The sequence below is a fragment of the Actinia tenebrosa genome, unplaced genomic scaffold (genome assembly GCF_029948245.1).
Source record: "Actinia tenebrosa isolate PJP-AT-01 unplaced genomic scaffold, QUT_ActTen_1.0 PGA_scaffold11__36_contigs__length_13525064, whole genome shotgun sequence".
Taxonomy (NCBI): Eukaryota; Metazoa; Cnidaria; class Anthozoa; order Actiniaria; family Actiniidae; genus Actinia; species Actinia tenebrosa.
Genome location: NW_028292571.1, coordinates 1,770,018 through 1,790,339, shown reverse-complemented (window position 1 = coordinate 1,790,339; position 20,322 = coordinate 1,770,018). Strand labels below are relative to the sequence as shown.

The 20,322-nt window shown below is 39.8% G+C and overlaps 1 protein-coding gene across 2 annotated transcripts in view; it reads right to left on the bottom strand.

Annotated features, from left to right (window-relative positions):
- Positions 1–184: 184 nt before the first annotated feature.
- The window catches only part of LOC116295488 (low-density lipoprotein receptor-related protein 2), a 60,486-nt gene continuing 40,348 nt past the window's right edge, over positions 185–20,322 (bottom strand). For both annotated transcript variants that reach the window (XM_031703312.2, XM_031703314.2), the window contains exons 42-63: positions 19,362–19,608; positions 18,060–19,054; positions 17,620–17,987; positions 16,258–16,540; positions 15,581–16,057; positions 15,077–15,230; positions 13,838–14,037; positions 13,434–13,577; positions 12,576–12,821; positions 11,942–12,199; positions 11,204–11,398; positions 10,328–10,571; positions 9,688–10,091; positions 9,091–9,207; positions 8,122–8,212; positions 6,831–6,989; positions 6,167–6,271; positions 5,426–5,551; positions 4,651–4,727; positions 4,195–4,282; positions 2,673–2,799; positions 185–1,922 (exon numbers count right to left, since the gene is read on the bottom strand). In XM_031703312.2, the coding sequence (XP_031559172.2) occupies positions 1,680–1,922; positions 2,673–2,799; positions 4,195–4,282; positions 4,651–4,727; positions 5,426–5,551; positions 6,167–6,271; positions 6,831–6,989; positions 8,122–8,212; positions 9,091–9,207; positions 9,688–10,091; positions 10,328–10,571; positions 11,204–11,398; positions 11,942–12,199; positions 12,576–12,821; positions 13,434–13,577; positions 13,838–14,037; positions 15,077–15,230; positions 15,581–16,057; positions 16,258–16,540; positions 17,620–17,987; positions 18,060–19,054; positions 19,362–19,608 (5,348 nt within the window). In that variant the 3' untranslated portion in view covers positions 185–1,679. The remainder of the gene's footprint in view (positions 1,923–2,672; positions 2,800–4,194; positions 4,283–4,650; positions 4,728–5,425; positions 5,552–6,166; positions 6,272–6,830; positions 6,990–8,121; positions 8,213–9,090; positions 9,208–9,687; positions 10,092–10,327; positions 10,572–11,203; positions 11,399–11,941; positions 12,200–12,575; positions 12,822–13,433; positions 13,578–13,837; positions 14,038–15,076; positions 15,231–15,580; positions 16,058–16,257; positions 16,541–17,619; positions 17,988–18,059; positions 19,055–19,361; positions 19,609–20,322) is intronic.

Genomic DNA, 20,322 nt, shown 5'->3' with positions numbered 1-20,322 from the left:
CTTCGTTCGTTCGTTCGTTCGTTCCTTCCTTCCTTCCTCCCTTCCTCCCACCTTCCCCTCCCTTCCTTCCTTCCTTCCCTCCCTCCCTTCCTTCCTTGAGATTTTCTACAATAATTTTTGGCTGAAATGTAAGACATCCAATCTTCCATGAAAAACGAAAGAAAGAAACAAAAAGAGAAAGAAGTGAAAATCAGTAAAATTTTCAACTTAATTATAAACTAATCCAGCAGAATCCCAGTAATACCAAACTGTAAAGACAAACAGAATGGAATCGATTCAAATACATGTACAGTGAGATTGTAAAGAGGCCGGAGGGCCCAGAATCCTAAGAAACCTAAAAGAGATTTGATCAAAGCTTAATATGCTGAATTTTCACGGCACGTACTTTTTTATTCAGCATATTAAGCTTTGATCAAATCTCCTTTCGGTTTCTTAGGATTCTGGGCCCTCTTTACAACTTTGTGATCTTTAGTAGGATCTTACTACTGAATTCCCCTCTACTAACTTTTAACCTCTGCCGCATATGATTTTTGAATGTTCGTAATGCGCGTAATATTCGTTATTTAAAAGTGTCACGTCACTCGTATGGAAAGGAAAAACAGTTCTATGAACATTTTTCTTACTTTTTCTTCATGATTTGTTGTCCAAAGTTATGATTGTTTCAGATGCCGGAGTTACATGTAAATCCTTGAAAACATGCATGTTTCACTTATAATTTTGCGGTTTTTGTGGGAAGTTGTCCACAGACTTAAAAGCTTTTAAGTTTTTTAAGTTTAAAAACTCTTTACTGGCAACAGTGTACTACATCAATGTACTTTTTCACAGAATTGTGTGCAATCTACATATGTAGAAAGCGAAAGGCAAAGGGACAAACACAAATTCCTATGGAACGTGTACTTCGAATGAAACACTAAACGCAATGATAGTCATACATATCTAGAATTAATACAAAATATACCTACCTAAGTCTTTATCTAAATAACTATTTATTTTATCGTCTATTAAATATATGTTAGTTCTTGTTTAAATAAGCTTCGCATGGCGATTTAAGATCAGTCCAAATTTCTTTCCTAACTGCGTCTTGAAAATAAAAAATAATCGTTTGTTTTCCTTCAGACAAATAATGTTCTATAATGTAAACACGTTTTCTTGGTGTTTTGTGGCCAACGCTGAGCCTTGTACACGACAAGAAAATATCTGATTTTTCTTTAAAAAATGCTTGTCCAAAATCTGGCAGAATCTGGACTAAAAGAAAGGCGGTTGGTATTCAGATATACATGCTTGTACTTTTACGGAGAATCACAGTGATTCTTTTTTTTTTATCATCTCAATTGAACTCAATATACCAGGTTCTGGTATGTTTAATCACGTCTTTCTTCAGGGACTCTGAAAACTTGGGTTGTTTTAAGGCGACACAGCTGTCGGTTAGAAAATAGTTCCAGCAATTCCTGGGCAGGATAACGCATGCCTGATGCCAGGAAAATATTTCCTTGAACAAAGCTTTGAGATAGGCAGCCACGAAGCTGTTGGTTTAATAAATACCAGTGTGCAATCCATTACTTAAATTCCTGGACAGGGTACCAATGGATACCCAAATACCTGGAAAGGTTTTCATTGAACAAAGCCTGGAGATATGCAATCAACTTGCTTTATGCTCCCAATAGTTATACTCTTTGTAGTCACGCACACGATTCACGGCCTGATAGTACATCCCCATTCATGTCCATGCTGTTAGTACGGAACAACGAGTCAGGTCTACTTGGACGTCTTTCTCCATACAAGACTTCGTAGACAGGGTTTATAAAATCCACGTTGTGCCAAGAGAAATCGGATATGAAATCGTGGTCAGCAAGAAGAGCTGTTGATGAAGACGCGTTGGTTTGTGCGAGCGCCTCGTAGACTGGGTTGGAGAAGTTTGTCGACTGTCAAGAAAAAATCAGAATACATTTGCTTATTTCTGTGACAAAATTAAATTTATGGATTGGGTACCATTGGAACACGCTAATGCCAGGAAAAGGTTTCCTTGGATACATGTAGGTAACTTTTGCCAATCTCATTACAGTCATACTCTGTATCACTTTGTTGAATTTGGGCTTGAATTCGGAGCTGAATATGGGGCTGAATGTGGGGCTGAAATTTGGGTTAATACTGGGGCTGAATTTGTGGCTGAATTTTGGGGCTAAATTGGGCTAAATTGGGCTGAATCTGGGGCTAAATTTGGGGCTGAATTTGGGGCTAAATGTGGGGCGCAATTAGGGGTGCAATTTGGGGTGCAATTTGGGGCTGAACAGGGGACGATATTAAAGAAGTCTACCATCACCATCCAAAGGTTTATTTCCATTATCCGATACACTACCTTTAAATCGTATGGATACCCTGAAACAACCTGTGGTCTGACCTAAGTCAGGCATAGCTAACTCACAGATTAATCAAATTGGAATTTAGCGAGTTATGTTTTGGGGAGGAAGAAAACCAGAGAAACTCCATCAAATCGAAGAAGGGGGCCTAACTAACTCCATTGACATGTGATGCTGATTCTGAGAAGTGAACCTGAAACAACAGAGGCGAGGAGCGAATGGAAAAGAACTCTCTTATCAAAAGCGAAATTAATGTGGGTTTAGAAGGGATGTAAACAATGGTTGACTGTGATGGCTGACTGTGATGGATCTCACCTTGTCGGATTCGCGGTAGGTGGAGCCGTGGCTTATCATACTGATGTTATCATCTAACATTTCCTCATACAGGAACGAAGGGTTGCGAACACGAATATTCATACCGCAGTAGTTTGTCGGCCTCATCCTGATCAAAGAAAACACAATGGAACCATTATAACTACCACTACTGTGTATACTAAACCACGGTGATCTCTGGACTGCATGCCAACTCGTTTGGTAGTTCTTAGCGGAGCGCGGCCCGCGCGAGCGGAGCACCATACTTAAGAAAAAATGGTAAACCATCGAGTTGATTTTTCATGGCTTGGCTGACGTCACTTCCGTCCGTCCGTCCGTCCGTGTACACAACACAGGGATCCCGCTTGATGTGAAAGCATAATAAAATAAAAATGAAATAGCACAGAAAAAAACACTTTAGGACTATAGACCAAAAGCAATTTTAAACTTTCATGTAGTCAAAAATTGATTAGTATACTCGCGCAAAGAAAACAATGTAGCGCATTTTGATTCGATTTCATTGCACGGTTTTTATCATGGGGAAAGTATCTTCATCTCGAATAAAAAATAATTGAAGATTTTTTTCCGATCTTACTTTTACCTTTCAGTTTCAGCTCTGCTTTTAGGCAATGCCTAAATATATATATTATGCCTTATATACAAATTACACCTATATCAAAAAACCTTGTCGGTCGGAGATCTAGAATGGGCAATCTGAGACTAAACGGAATTTTTAAACTTTTATATTTTCTGACTAAAATACCAAAATTACGTTTCTAAATAGACGGTCGTGCTTCATATTCCAAGCTAAAAGGAATCTACGTTTGTGAATATGTTACAATTTGCAACGTGCTCTCGGTCTCAGATTTCAGATCTACGACCAACATCGTTTTTTGAAATAGGCATATACAATGGTTTTGAGTTGAATACCATGGAATACCCCACGAGTCCTTTTATAGTATACGCATGAGCCCTCAAGCCTTGAAGAAATACAACTGAGTGACGCGTGGGATATTCCATGGTGTGTTACTAGAAAGGTTCCTGAAGGGGGTAAAATAGGAACTGGGATTAGCCTCTTTTGCCTTGGGAAAAATGGTATTTGGTAAAATGGTACAACAAAAGGGATAAATGATTTCAAAAGAAAACGTTTGGGGTTTAGATGATGGGAAGTGGGATTTTTAAAATCATTCAAGTGGAAAATGAGATTGGCACCCACTTCCCCTTACAGGATTCTCACTAGAAAGCATCGCACCCCTCACCATTGAAAATACCTAGGTATTTACTCAGTCTGAAAAAAACCCCGCAATATCTAATGGGAAGTAACGGGGAAATGTCGCCAAATATATCACATCTTTTGTGCATTCTGAAGGCCTGTATTTTCAATGGTATGGGACAAAGGTAAAGAAAAGTCAAGGTCGCACTATACAAACTGAGGCAAGGCTAGGGCAGCAGGTCCATTCAGTTGCACAACAGCAGTTATTTGCATTATACGGTACTATGACTTGGTTCAGTATTTATTACTTACGGGCCTCGGTGCCTGCAGTACAGCAGACCAAGAATAACGACGATGACCAGCAGAACCATGACAAGTGCTATTATAATCTTGGCGACCACTGCAATAATGACATGCACTTGTAAGTAAACTAAAGGATACACTTCAATATATACTACCACAAGACCGAAGGAAGGAAGGAAGGAAAGGAGGGAGGGAGGGAGGGAGGGAACGAGGAAGGAAGGAAGGAAGGAAGGAAGGAAGGAAGGAAGGAAGGAAGGAAGGAAGGAAGGAAGGAAGGAAGGAAGGAAGGAAGGAAGGAAGGAAGGAAGGAAGGAAAGGAGGGAGGGAGGGAGGGAGGGAGGGAGGGAACGAGGAAGGAAGGAAGGAAGAAAGAAAGAAAGAAAGAAAGGTCCAATTCCACGTCCTCGTCAACAAAACATCGATTCTGTTTATTAGAAACTGGTATGAATGGATGGATATACACACCGCTTTTCGATTCTTGATGGCGTCCCATAATGTCAGGGTTCTTGATACAAGTTACGGCTATCGACCCGTCTTTACATCTGTTAAAAATGTTTATGTCAATGAAGTATGTGCAGAAAGGACATACTTCATATGGATAATACATTTACGTGCTGATAGAAAAACATTGATATTATTTTTATTCGTGAGTTTTACATATCATATTGCGACCGAACGAGCGTTTCCCCGATTACCATTACTGGTTTTCATTTTGTTGAATTCATCCAACATGGCGGCTGTGAAGCCCATCAAAAGTAACATCGCTGAAGTTCGCTATGGTTGGGTGTGAATAGCTATTACCCGTTTTGAAAAGACGTGACGAGAAAATTACTAGTAACATCCTTAAAGGCGTTATATTATAGCGCAAATTAAATTTAGATATAGATGTATTAGAGTGCTCACACTAAATCCGTGAAACGAATACTAATTTTTAGCACTAAATAGTAATAATTAAACAATAGGAAACAAAGGATTCTGTATGAAATAGTACTAATTAGTACTATTTAATGTTCACGGTTTTAGTGCGTGCACTCTATCCGATCACAATTGCTAGGTTTTAATAAAATAATCAAAGTCTTTGAATCTCATATTCTGCTCAAATGATGGTGAATGACTGACGACCACCAGGGGCTGTCACCCAGAACGAATTCTATTGAAAACCTGTGATTCCTTACGAGACAGTAAATGACATCAAGTGAAGCCCAGCAATGCTCGAGAGTCAAGGTAACCCTACACGTACCTGCAGTAGGGGATGTTTGTTGATCCATTAACATAACATTTACCATCCTGACCACATCTTGTGTAGTTGATACAGGGATCATTCTCACATCCTGGACCAGTAGTATAGCGATAACCAGACTCGCATCTGATCAACAAAACGAAACCCAGTCGGTTATATTCTTGTAGTTATAATAGACCAATTTGACTTGGGTGCAACGTTTTCCCATTTCAGACCATGTGTCATGTATCATTTCTTTATTTAATGGTTGCGCATGAGTAGATAGTTCAAACATGTATACAACTTAAACAAAAGATCTTATTCTCAAGAAATTTTTGTGGTCTGAAATGGAGAAAAAAACGTCCAGGTCGAAGAGGTCTGTACATAAACAAAACCGGTGACAAAACCTTAGAAATTTTAGTGGGGGATCTATGATAGGATCACTGGTGCAGTTCTTCCTACAAAGTAATGCCTTGAAGATATTCTGGGAAATAAGACCGCCGATGTCAATTTAAAACTTTTCGTATTCTCTGTCCGCTACAAACTTGCGGCTTGCCCAGGCACAACATTAGTTTCTAATGCGAAACGTACAACTTAAGCTAACTTTAAATCGGCCACTGAGCTCGGTATCTTATTTTTACGACTTTCACGTAGTTTTTGTTCCCCTCCTATGTGAAGCCGAGTCTGGGAATCAATAATCGAGCTCGAGGCCCTAAAGGCATTCTCCATTACTCTGAAGCTGAATACGTATATGTTACTAACCTGCAATAGATATCTCGTTCTGTGATCTCACATTCACCTCCATGGTTACAGTGTAGAGAGGAACATGTTTCTTCACAGCTCTTGCCAGCTGTTCCATAAGGACACCTAGATAACAAGAATGAAGGCCTTCCTGACAAACGGTACCAACATTTGACCTAACATTTGACCCAACCTTTGACCCAACCTTTGACCCGACATTTGACCCGACATTTGACCCGACATTTGACCCGACATTTGACCCGACATTTGACCCGACATTTGACCCAACCTTTGACCCAACCTTTGACCCAACCTTTGACCCAACATTTGACCCAACCTTTAAATAACATTTGACCCAACCTTTGAACCAACATTTGACCCGACATTTGACCCAACATTTGACCTAACACTTTGACCCAACACTTTGACCTAACATTCTCAACACTCAGCCAACATTCTCAACATTCAGCCAATATTTGTTGGGTCAAATGTTGGGACTGTTTGTCATGCTTGGCTCAAAATGTTGGGTCAAATGTCGGGTCAAATGTTGGGTTAAATGTTGTATCAAATCTTAGGGCCGTTAACGATGCCCTTTAGTCTTGGAATGCACCACGCAGTATTCAGTATTCAACCTTTTTTGAAATAACTGTATATTTAACAGGATGTTACATTTGTCGCAACTTACTTGCATCTAGCAATCCCTTGTGTGACTTCACAGTATCCACCATTATAGCAGGATATCATCAGACAGGGATCAGGGGTGACAGGCTGTGTTGGTTTACTAGTTGTTGATGGACTAGGTGTTATTGTCATGCAGTATGGTCCAGTATATCCCGCTGGACATCTGATATATATCACAAACACTATTATTAGTATTAATATATATTAAGAGTGTAAGGTCAAAAGACTAGTAAAGTCCAGTATGGTCCAGCATATCCCGCTGGACATCTGATATATATCACAAACACTATTAGTATTAATATATATTAAGAGTATAAGGTCAAAAGACTAGTATAGTCCAGCATGGTTCAGTATATCCCGCTGGACATCTGATATATATCACAAACACTATTAGTATCAATATATATTAAGAGCATAAGGTCAAAAGACTAGTATAGTCCAGCATGTTTCAGTATATCCCGCTGGACATCTGATATATATCACAAACACTATTAGTATTAATATATATTAAGAGTATAAGGTCAAAAGACTAGAATGGTCCAGTATGGTCCAGCATATCCCGCTGGACATCTGATATATATCACAAATACTATTAGTATTAATATATATTAAGAGTATAAGGTCAAAAGACTAGTATAGTCCAGCATGGTTCAGTATATCCCGCTGGACATCTGATATATATTACAAACACTATTAGTATTAATATATATTAAGAGTATAAGGTCAAAAGACTAGTATAGTCCAGCATGGTTCAGTATATTCCGCTGGACATCTGATATATATCACAAACACTATTAGTATTAATATATATTAAGAGTATAAGGTCAAAAGACTAGTATAGTCCAGCATGGTTCAGTATATCCCGCTGGACAACTGATATATATCACAAACACTATTAGTATTAATATATATTAAAAGTATAAGGTCAAAAGACTAGTATAGTCCAGTAAGGTCTAGTATATCTCGCTGGACATCTGAACATATTTAACATATTTTATTACTACTATAAAGGAGTTCAAAGCCATTGTTGTGTAATGTTTACCCATATCAGGCCACGTGTAATTCTCTTGTAACTAAAATACATATTCATGTTGCCTTTCCATGTGGAAACGTCAAACAAAGAAATGATACTCTAGCAATAACATTTGGTACAAAATATGAATACATTATGCTCAAGATAATAAGATAAATTATCAGACTTTGCCGCACACGGTTAACACCTATATGCAAAATAAAGTTGAGTTGAGTTGAAAGCAAATTTATTTTTATTGTACTTGCAAATGTTGAACACTTACATGCATTGAGCTTTACCCCCAACATCACGACATGTGCCCACACCACATGCGGTCAGCGAACATGCTGGAGGTGGGCGAGGTTGAACTATATCTGTAGGTAAAACACAAGGACAGTTAGGCATCAACAATAGTTCCACAGAAGTAATCATGAATATATAGAATGCAGTTATAAAGGAGGCTGGATTTGGCAGAACACGAGATCACAAGAACGACGTATAGCAAAAACAATTTCTGTATAAAGAGATTCAGTGTTCTTTCCAGGAATTTCTTTCGGGGGTCAAAGGGCCCACCAATTCAAAATTTAGGGACCATTTACAAAACTGGACGGGCCATTTCCAAAATCTTAAAACAACGAATAATAATGTTTTTAGCCAGTAACTCTGTTGCAAATCTACAACAATGTAAGACAGTTTTATTAGTAATGACAACACGATAAAATTTCGCTGGGCAGCCATATTTGAGCCTTCAATAAACAAGGTCAGTTAACATAGACTAGTCCTAGACCTCTTGGCGAGTGAAATACAAGATGGCGGCTATGTTCGATTCGTGGCGTTTCATGTGGACTTTCACCTTGTTTATTGACAATATAATGCGACTTTTATTATTTCAAAAGTACTATAAATCTTTTAAAACTATCAGGAAGTATTCTTTGGAAAATTAATGCGCCCTTGGGGGCGCATAGAGTTGACATTTGAGCGCCATTTTTGATTTTTTTGGGCGAATCCCGCAGTGGCGCGGCCTGGTAAGAACACTGGAGATTTACCTGGTAATTTAGGGTTTCGAGTTAACATGAATCCACTTTAAAGGAATAGGAATACGAGAACATTTGTCTTATTACTTTGAATATTTAGGCCTTTCTCCAAAGGCCATCAACAGCAATCCACTTTTAATTTATCTAATCATAATCGTTTGTCAAACATCAATTGGCCTAAATTGAGCCTCTGTGTAGTATAACGCAGAAACGTTCACCTGACGAACATGGTTGTACATCGTTGTGATCATTATTCGGGCATGCGCAGACGGCACCAGTACTGGTAGCGAGACACAGGTGAGTACAGTTACCATTATTAACAGCACAGGGGTTTCCTAGGTCAGGAAAGCAGATCTACATTAATATACTGGTACTTGACATTTAGTAAAACGGGCTAGGTCGCAGCTCTAAAGATCTAACCCAACTGGATGAATACAATAGAACGAAAAACAGCATAACCAAAACGATACGAGGGTTTTGGCCAATCTCGACAGCTCTTCTTAGCGGGTGCGACATAACTAGGTTAGACCCTTTTAGCTGGACGTAATGTTTTCCCATTTTAGATCATATGTCATTCTCATGAGAAAAATATTCTCTGTTAAGGTATACATTATAAATACTAAAATAATAATAATAATAATAATAATAATTACATTTTAAAAACGTTTAAAAAAATTATCGTAAAAGAAAAAAACAATGATATTCAGTCTGCAGTCCTTGTAACTAATACCCTTTTCTGCTGGTCAAACTGATAGTTAATCCTGAACAGTACCCCTCATGTGGTTTGGTTTACTATCGTTACGTTGTTTAGTTACCTGAATCAGATAATCTTATTTGATTCTGTTGTTGTTTTATCCTCACGGCTGTCACCCTTGGTAGACTATCAAATATCTTCTCAACAGAGCCTTTTCCACGCTTATTCATTCGATAGACTTGACCAGTAGGATCACTACCAACATATAACATGTCGCCATGTACGGCAACAGAACTAGGCTGATCGATGTCTTTCCACACAACTTTTCGTCCCTGACCATTGGTACCAATCACCTCCACTTGCCCTATTTTCTGGTCTGCCCAGTAAAGCCGCTGAGCTGGTTGATCGAGGGCGAGACCGGAGGGGTACACGAGGTGTTCTGTTACGAGAGATGTTCGATTGGAACCATCCATGTTGGATGACTCGATTTTGGGCGGGAAGCCTCGGTCCGCCCAGTAAAGACGCCTATTGAATTAAAAAACAGATACGAGGTATAAGCATAAAACTACTTGATTTTGAAGGCCGCGTTTGCACAAAGGTAGGATGACACTACAGGCAGGGCTAACAGAGAAAATGACGGCAAAAGGTACGGTAACGGTACGGAAAGGACAACATCCGGTCACGTTCACTTGATCTTTCTTAATAGAAATTCTACTGTGATGGTACATAAGTACTAACTAAAGAGCAAACTTTTGACCTACCCTCTATTCGCATCCACCACAATATCACCAGGGTCCTTAAGGTTAGTTGACACCACAGTACGACGGTATCGCCCATCAATGGTAGCCACATCAATAACGCGCTTTCTCGAGTCAGTCCAGAATATGTTTCTCCCGATCCAGTCCACTGCAATACCATCAGCAGCGCCAACCGGCAGAGAGAGCTCTTGGACTGGAGGAGAGGACGAAGGAGAAATTTCTCGGCGTATTCTGTTTCTGGTGATCTCTGCAAATTTATTAAACAAAAAAATAATAGGCTTGTTAAATACCGTTCAGTATTGACAAATATCAGATCGTGCGTGACTTCAAAAAGGAAACGGACCAGGTGATGAAAACACTCTTTTCCAATAGCCCCCTTCACAGTTCCCGGCGCCTTCTTGAAAGGGTGCCGTGCCTTTGCATTGAATGAAGCGAGACGAACGGTGAGCTTACAATGATAGAGACATGTGAATAATTGTTCAAGGTGTTAAAAAAGGTCTCTATCATTGCAAGCTCACTGTTCGTCTCGCTTCGATGCAAAGGCACGTCTATTTTTCAAGATGGTGAAGGAAACTGTCGGAAAGGGACTATTCATTAATACTCGTCTTCCTTGATTACAGACGCATTTACTCCGATTTAGTATTATTTCAATGTCAAGTTACCAATGGTCAGTGAAGGTACAGTTCATTTCTCTTTACCTACTTTAAAATCCAAATTTGTCATCCACTGAGCAGTTTTTAACGTAACAACATAGCCGTCATTTTTTCTTATTTCTTTTCCTTGTGTGTGTGTGACTTTCGCTGTTTCATTCTTTTGCGGGACTTTAACGCAAAATCATCGATATAGAGGAAAATGCTTACATAAACGGTGTGTCCTCACCTGGAAGCTTGGCAAGTTTAATAGTCCCGTCAGTGAGATCGCTCCAGAAGACAATGTTATCTGACACAAGTACATCGAGTGAGCCAACAGATATAAGATCATCAACACCACTATCATAGTCACCTAACCCGTCAGGTGATACAGCGAGTTGTCGAATAGTGCTGCCAGTCTGAAACAACAGCACCGGTGATGTTCCTACAAGACAAAATACATTATATAGAGCCATCTCGCTAAGCGTGCTCTGACTGGTCCAAAATTGTGCTCACACAGAGAACAGAGCACGGTGCTGACGTCGCTGGCACACGCAGCCGGCTTCGTAAAGAATATTGAAAAAAATCGACAGTAAAAGTTACAGACAATTTGAGTTTATTCGGTGCTTTATAAAGTATTAAAAAAAAATACTGTCATAAACTCGCTTTCTGATTGGTTGGGAACGCGTGCTTTATGAGAAAAAAAACTTGCTTTCTGTGCTGGGTGGAGTTATAAAAGCGCTAGGGAATTAGCAAAACACTAGAGAAGTGTTGAGAAGCACTACGCTAAGTGTCGTGCTTTACCTAACACTTTTCAAGTGTACTGCCAACAACCACGTGCTTTATGACTGCATACAGTCGCGTGCGCGTTTTGCATTTCTTTAATCTCTTCATTCAGGCAAAGATCAAAGGGTTCAATTGAAGTGTGCATACACAATACAAAGCATGCAAATGATGCACGTTATTTCTTATTGACAGAAACACTTACCAACTGCTTTACAATTCGTCCCGTTTCCATTTCTACTGACATACCCCTCTGCGCACATGCATCTGTAACTACCAAGGGTATTAATACATTCCTGCTCACATGTTCCAATCTCAAGGCATTCGTTGATGTCCTCGCATTTGTGGATGTTTGAGTTGTACTGGAATCCAGCCCAGCATGAACAAACCACGTCTGTTCCGATAGCAGAGCATTTCTGGGAGCACCCACCGTTTTTTATAGCGCATGTCCTGTTTCTTGACGCTGCAAGTGAAAGCGATAATATGAAAATTACTCCTCGCTACCTTTTAAGATGCAATTACTTATCAAAATCACACATACCCGTCTGTTCAATAATTTTACTTGCAATAGGTCCCACAACCGATGTGAGGAATCCCACAGCAAGATAGTTATCTTTACAAACTAGCAAAAGAGACAAATAGTATACAAGTAATACTGCAGCTACATCACATTACTGTGTCGTAATTTGCCTTAACCTCTAAACAGAAATTTATCATTTCCTTACATTGAAGGTAACAGAGCATTATCACTGTTATGAAAACTTTTCACAAATTGATCACAGATCTGTGACGTGGCACCAATGGCCTTCTCATGAGAAAGGAAAATGTTTTGTACTTACGACAATATATCTCATCCATCGCATCCCCACAATCATCATTACCATCACAGACCAAGTTACTAGGGATACACTTATTGTTTCGACACTTAAATTGGTTCCTTTGGCATCCAGCAGAGTCTTGAGGGCATTTTTTCTCGTCGGATTTGTCAGAGCAGTGATAATGACCATCACATCGGTACCACTGCGGGATACAGCGGTAACCATCGGTTTTACAACGAAACTGAGTCGGCAAGCAATTATGGTATTCTAAAATACAGCAAATAAATAACTGTTAAAAATCTAGATCCAAAATAATGCCTATTTTAATTTGAATGTACAAAAACTTGTTTCCCATGCTACAGTTATGAACCACTTGGGGAATGTCACCCACTACGCCACCTATGCCACCCGACCAACGAGTAACGTCACTCACTGATGAGGGATTCGAGGAACAAACCAATGACTACAGTGGTGAGAGATGGCGCATTAGCAGTTTACACCACTCGTGTTTCCCGGACCGTGAAAAAGCTACAAACCATGATAGCATGAACTGAAAGCGCACTCATATTGCACCGTTTTTTATTTTTTATTTTTGCGGTCACGCCGTGCTTCTAGAGCTTTTAAGTTGTGACGTATTTCCGGGACTAACTGCTCACAAAAACCACTAAAATAAAGCGAAAAATGTTCTCAATGATTCTCAACTTCCTCCTGAAACAATTCGAACTTTAGACAACAAGTCCTGACGAAAAATTGAAAACAATTTTCGTAGAACTGGTTTTCGTTTTGGACCCGGAACAGGTTTTTCCATATGATTAATGTCACACTTAAAAGACCATTTAATTTGGTTGTTAAAAATGAAGAGTACTACCATCCACTTACTACAAAGTATACTGATCTCATCACTGCCATCACCGCAGTCATCCTGCCCGTCACATAGCCACAGCCTGTTGACACAAACATTATTGCTGCACTGGTATCTTGATAGAGGACACGAGCGGCCATCAGGATATCGACTAACGCAACCTGATGGCAAACATTAAAGAAAAACAGTTAGCAACATTCTATTTTAGATGTAAATCAAAGTGTACATAATATAGTTATTTATAATCCCGAGAGTCACCTGAAAATTATCAGTCATGGTAAGATGTTAATCCTGACTAATAAAGTTGCTGTTGTTGTCGTCGTCGTCGTCGTCGTTATTGTTATTATTATTATTATTATTATTATTATTATTATTTATGATCACAGATGGCCAAAACACCATTACTTAAAAAAGTTCTAACCTTGTTCATCAGCAGCATCGCCACAATCTCGCTTTCCATCACACTTCCAACCTTTCTCGATACAACGATTGTTGACAGTACAATTAAACTGGCCTGGACCACAGAAGAATCTGTCACATCCTTCTTCGTCTGAATTGTCTCCACAGTCGTCATGACCATTACACTTCCACTTGTTGTTAATAAGACGACCGGACCTGCATCTGATGGGAAGATCAGTATGTAAATAGAATGAGTTTAAATTAAATTAGAGTTTTAAAAATGTTTGTTTATAGAAGATGACATATTTGACAGTAATTCAACTGATAACCTCGTCTCTAGCGATCTTGACTTTTCAAAGTGTAAATAATTTCTCTTCGGGGTTCTGCTCATTAGGGGGTTGTATCGTCGTGTACGGGAATTGTCAGGGGAATTCTATTCAAATTCAAATTTCAAGTAATCGGCTAGTAATCGTACCCTACGATAGCATAAATTAAACTATAATAAATATTTATGTGCACATGCTGATACATCGTTTAAATATGACTAAAAAATGAGACCACCCAACCAAATTCACTTCGTGGTCTAGGGGTTAGGTTTAGGGTTAGGGTTGGGGTTGGCATTGTAGTAGTTCTTTGGTGCCGAAGGTACCGAGTTCGATTCTTGGTGTCTTCACTTAATTTTTTTTCTAAGTGAGGAGAACCCACTCGTGTGTTCGGAAACCTATGACGTACTTCGTTAATCCGTACACGACGATAGTCGGCCCATTAGGAATTTTATTCAAGACATTGTCAGTAAAGTCAACTCGTCCACAGGAAAGACGGACTTTGAGGGCGTGAAACCCTAAAGTGAAGTTATTTACACTTCCGGTAGTCGTCGCCGTCGTAGATTTTGAAAAGCTTCGGGTCGCCTCTATTTGATTAGAGACGGGACCGACGTGGTCATCCAAGCCACATGAAGTTCTAACCATTTCCAAATGTAATTACAAAGAAAACACCTCCTAAGTTATTTTAAGGCCTTGAGTGTTGGTCTGGTTAAGGCTTGAACCACGACTTCCCACACAACAAACAGATTCTCTTACCAAATGATCTAACCGGGTGGCGATTAAGTAGCGGTGCATTCTTTGGCTACGTCCATAGGTATTTGGATACAATAAAATCCAGGTTATAAACCGTACTGCCTTACACTCATTTGTAAGGGTTTTATGATGCCTTATAACCAGAAAGAAAGAGATTGGGATGAGTGCTTCAGAGGGTTTCGTACCTGAACTGATGTGGTAAAAGAGGTCTGGCTTTACAAAGATCTTCATCGGAATTGTCTGCACAATCTGGCTCTCCATCACAAATCCATTTGAGTGGGATGCACTTCTGATTGTCATGGCATGCGAAAAATCCTGATGATCTGGAACAGTTGGCTTCTGTGGAGTGATGCAATATAATAAAGAATGAATTGAATACATCCCGATACTCTTCTTCTGATAGAAAACCGTTCACTTCCCGATTTTTGTCTAGGAGAGGGAATAGAAGAGGAAACGCGCACTCGTATAAAGGTAAAAAAAATGTAGGTGTAAAGGTCAAGTCAGTCCATCAGTCGATAGGTTATAATAAGTTAGCCACGGTCAGTCAGACTGTCAGTCGATCGGTCGGTTGGACGGTCACACCATCAGTCAGGTAGTCAGTCGTTTCATGTAGTTAAGGCTGTGTCCAATACCATATTTTCCCTCAATTACAAAAGTCTGTTTAATACCATGCTAAAACACTAACTCACCAGGACAGAGCATGTTATCTTCATCAGACTTATCGTCACAATCAAACACCCCATCGCACGTCTTGTTTTGTTCAATACACTGATACTTTATCTTACAGCGGAAAAATCCCTTTGGACAAGCCTTGGAGCAAAACACATCCGCCTCATCACTCATGTCTCCACAGTCATTATCACCATCACACAACCAGTCCTTAGGTATACATCGTCCGGTCTTGATACATTGATGTTGATGTTCGGTGCACTTAGCCTTTAGACAGTTCTGTTCGTCTGATCCAGTCGGACTATCTTGGCAGTCATTCGCGCCATCACAGACACGACTTTTATAAATACAGCGTCGGTTGTTGCATCGAAACTGATATGAATTGCAATGGAGGGCGTTGCATCCGCGCTCATCATCACCAGTGGGGCAGTCGTTTTCTCCGTTACATACTTGCAAGGGTGAGATACAATTACGGCTACTCGTGCACTGGTATGTGCCTGTGAAAAGAACAAGAACATTACAGCAATGTACAGTCAATTGCAAGCAATTGCTAGCGAACGCACAAGCAATGTTCACACGAGAAACACAAATGCAGACAAATTAGATACGTATGCGCAGTAGAATCGATGAGTACAGAACTAGGTTACCCTCCCCCCCCCCCTCTTGCTAATAAATGAAAGCCCCCTAAGAATAATACCTGGTGGACAGTAACGTTTAGGACAGCCTGTTGGTTCATCACTGTTATCACCACAGTCGTTTTGTCCGTCACACGCCCAGTGCCTTGAGATACAGCGATAGTTATTACACCTCCTTTCATCATTCGTACAGTTTTCAAGACAGGTTTTTCCGTCGTTTGCGAGGTGCATGTTGTCTGCGCATGCGCACTTGTAGCTACCGCTGGGTGTCAGAAGGCACAAGCCGTTACATGGCGACTTGGAGCATGGATGGGAATAATGGGGCTGACGGCTGGGATGTACCACCTACGACGGGACAAATAATAATAATTCGAATAATAATAATAAAGATGATGATAATAATTATAATAATAATAATGACAATAATATCCTACTTTTAGTATAGGAAATTGCACGATCTAGAGTATAATTCGGAATTCGGAAGTACGAGTGATGTTTTGAAAGTTTTGAAACCTTTGGGCTAGTCCAATTTGGGAACTTTCAAAACATCACGAGTATCTATAAATTCCGAATTGTACTAGCGATTTTTTGTTTATAATACACTCAACGAAATTGAGGAATTTAATGTGGACTCGACAGAGTGCAATTTGGGATTTAATTGTACTTCTCTTGTCCAATCAGAATCGAGTAATTTTGTTGAGTGTATTAGTAGTATGAGAAACAAAATAAACACTATGCATCTAAAATACTAATAAATACTAAAAGCGAAATATTTCTAATATTAAGTTAAATATATGTATAGATGAAAAAAGTGCGAAATTATCGTAAAAAAGTTTTTTAAAAAATCATTAAGGGTAGATGCCTGTAAATAATGAAATTTTATAGTAAATCTAATCTAAACAAATAGCGGCGCGTAAATAATAGTCTGTGCATGCGCAGTGCGGTAAACTTGCATACTACTATTCATTCAGTAAACATGGCGACACTTTCAAATATCATAAAGTAGTTGCTCGTCAAATGATATATCAGTTATTAAGCTCCATTTTTCAAAACCTAACTTGACTTTTCATTGAAAGGTAATCTTCCGGCATCAGCAAAGGACTGATTGCATGTCACTGACAAATCATTATATCTTGCGTAAAGCAGAGTTCAATAAAACTTGTCAATATTAGCATTAGCGGAATCAAAATTTCTCTCACAAAATATATTTAATATATCCATTTTATTAGCAGTTGAAATAAAGTTATTATAATTCACAGGAAGGTGTGGTGATATGGTGCTAGGAAGACTTCGTTTCTTTTCTTGGGAAGATCACAAAGATGGCCCCAGCAGTAAGGTGACCGTACGTACATTGATGTAAACAGGAGCTTAGCAAAATAATAACTAATTAGTAGGTTATTTTAGAGACGAAAGGGTTGCATTACCTGAATTCCGTGGAGTTTAAAGGTCGAGTTAAGCAGGATAATATGGTCGTTGCCAGTCCATTTGAACACGCGGTTCACAGTTTTATCTCTCCAATCAGTCCAGTAAAGAAAATTTTCAAAAACCGTAAGTCCAAAGGGATGCCGTACTCGAAGAGTGAAGAGCTGCGTTCTCTTGGTTCCATCAAGGTTACTGTATTCAATGATATCCAACTTGGCATCTGCCCAGAACAGTTTTTTGGTGATATGGCACACTGTAAGACCATTGGGCCACCTTAGGTTTGTCTGGACGATAGGGCCTGGGGAAGAGCCATCCAGTCCTACCCTGCCAATGTGAGGAAAGAAACCCCAGTCGGTGTAAAACAAGTAACCTGAAGAAAACAGAAAATTGAATAAGTCAAGAAAGCTGGAAAAGTTACAAAGGGATGGAAGATTCTCCTTACCCTCATTAGGGACAACAACAAGCGCTCTTGGTTCGTTCAAGTTTTTGTCCACAATCGTCTTCAAGTATTTCCCAGCTAAAGTTGATACGAAAATCTTGTCTTTTACTGAATCACTAAAATACAAGTTCCTCCCGACCCAATCCACCGCGATTCCCTCAGGCGATACTAGATTCTCTTCGTCTTTAACTATCACCTCAACCTTCGTGCCATCAAGGAGTGATCGACCAATAAGAGGGTTACTGCCAACCTGTGTCCAGTATACTCTACGCTCTTTGAAATCAAAGTCTACAGCCAAAGCTCTAGTGTTATTGACTATGATGTTTTTATACCATCCGTCGATATCCATGGAACGGATTTCATCGCGTTCCGTAAAAATTAAATAAGGTTTATCAGTTCGTCCAATGGCTTTGCAGGTGCGTCTGTTCCCGGGCTCTAGATAATACCCATCCGCGCAAGTACACTTGTAAGAACCCCTCTGATTGATGCAAAACTGGCTGCAGTTGTTTAGTGAGTAGTCAGCGCATTCATCGATGTCTCGACAGCTACTGCCGTCAGCCAATAGTTCATATCCCGGTCTACACGAGCACGTGAATCCAGTTTGTGTATCATGACAGAAGTGTGCGCAAACCTTGTTCTGGGTGCGCAGGCACTCGTTGATATTGCATTGTCTTTCATCGGATAAATCCCCACAGTGATCCACCTTGTCACAAACCAGGCTTTCATTGATGCATTTAGCATTGGCACACTTGAAGAAGCCCTTGCCGCACGTCGGTAGCGGTGTAGTGGTGCAGAGAGCAGGATCTTCGTCGGATCTGTCTATGCAGTCGATCTTTTTATCACAGACGTTTTTCTTTGAGATACAGTGCCCGCTTCTACAGGTGAATAGATCTTGAGCACAAGTATGGTTTGCGCAGGATATCTCGTCTGAATTATCGCCGCAGTCATCTTCGAAGTCACAGCGCCATTGGTTTTCAATGCAAAGCCCATTTGCGCACCTGTTGGGATGGGGAAAAGGTAAGCTTCAAACAAAATTAATGATTTTATTTTTAAATAATCAGACATATGTTTAATAAGTCTTCAAAGTCAATGTATTGTTACATCTTTCATTGTTGGGTTTCATTTGAGCCTGATTATCTGCTCCAAATGGTGGTCACACACTGACCACAATGTGCTGTCAGCCAGAAGTCTAAGTTGACTTACATCTTTCATTGTTGGGTTTTATTTGAGCCTGATTATCTGCTCCAAATGGTGGTCACACACTGACCACAATGTGCTGTCAGCCAGAAGTCTAAGTTCACTTACCTGAACTGCGAGGGTTGGCAGGTGGACTGGATACAATTTAAACTCGGGCTCTCGTCTGACGCATCACTACAGTCAATATCGCCGTCGCACATATAGGAAAGCGGTATACAGCGTGAGGTTTTTACACAAGTGAACTCCGTACCGCTGCAGTTACGCTTAGGACATGAGGAACCTCCGCTGGGTTCATCCGAGCCATCACCGCAGTCATCATCTCCGTCACAAAGGAATTGGGGAGATATACAGTTACCTATGTTGTGGATACATACAGTAAATCATTATAATTATACATATCCATGGTTGCGCTATTATTATCCAGCTGGGCGGTGAACTTTGTTTCAGCCAATCACAAGGCGTTTAGCTGTTTTGCCGCCGGCCCCCAACTTTTGCGTATTTTGTCTGTTTTCTTTTGACTAACATATAATATACATGCCTACAAAAAGCTGAAATATGGAAAGAAAGAATAAAATAATTTCACTTAAGCGCCATATTTGCTTTGTTCTTTCAAGCTCCAAAAATGCTTAGGGCAGGTGATTTTGTCCACTCATGCTTTGCGCGCCGCGTTCACCGCTCAGCTGGATGCATATCAATGTTTGTTCTACGTGCTCCATGTAATTTAGTTTCATGTGTAAATAGATATAAAGTAAACTCGATGCGCTTTTGCTCTTGGTTTTAATATGTGATTAAATACGTTTAAATAAATAAAAATATATCAATGTTTCCGATGCAACCGTAAAATACACCTAAGAATTCTTGGATGTGATTGGCTCAAAAGACTAGCAGTGCTACAAAATCAGCCAATCAGAAGCGACACGTTCACTTGGAAATATTGATGGTTAAAGTTGTATGGTATAGGTCTTGACGCGCATAAAATTGCGACCTAGAAGAGCAGGAACGTATTACTGCTGTGTCGTGGCCTTGTCTTGGTGCTACCACTTGGACCACTTTCATAATTCAGTTTTTT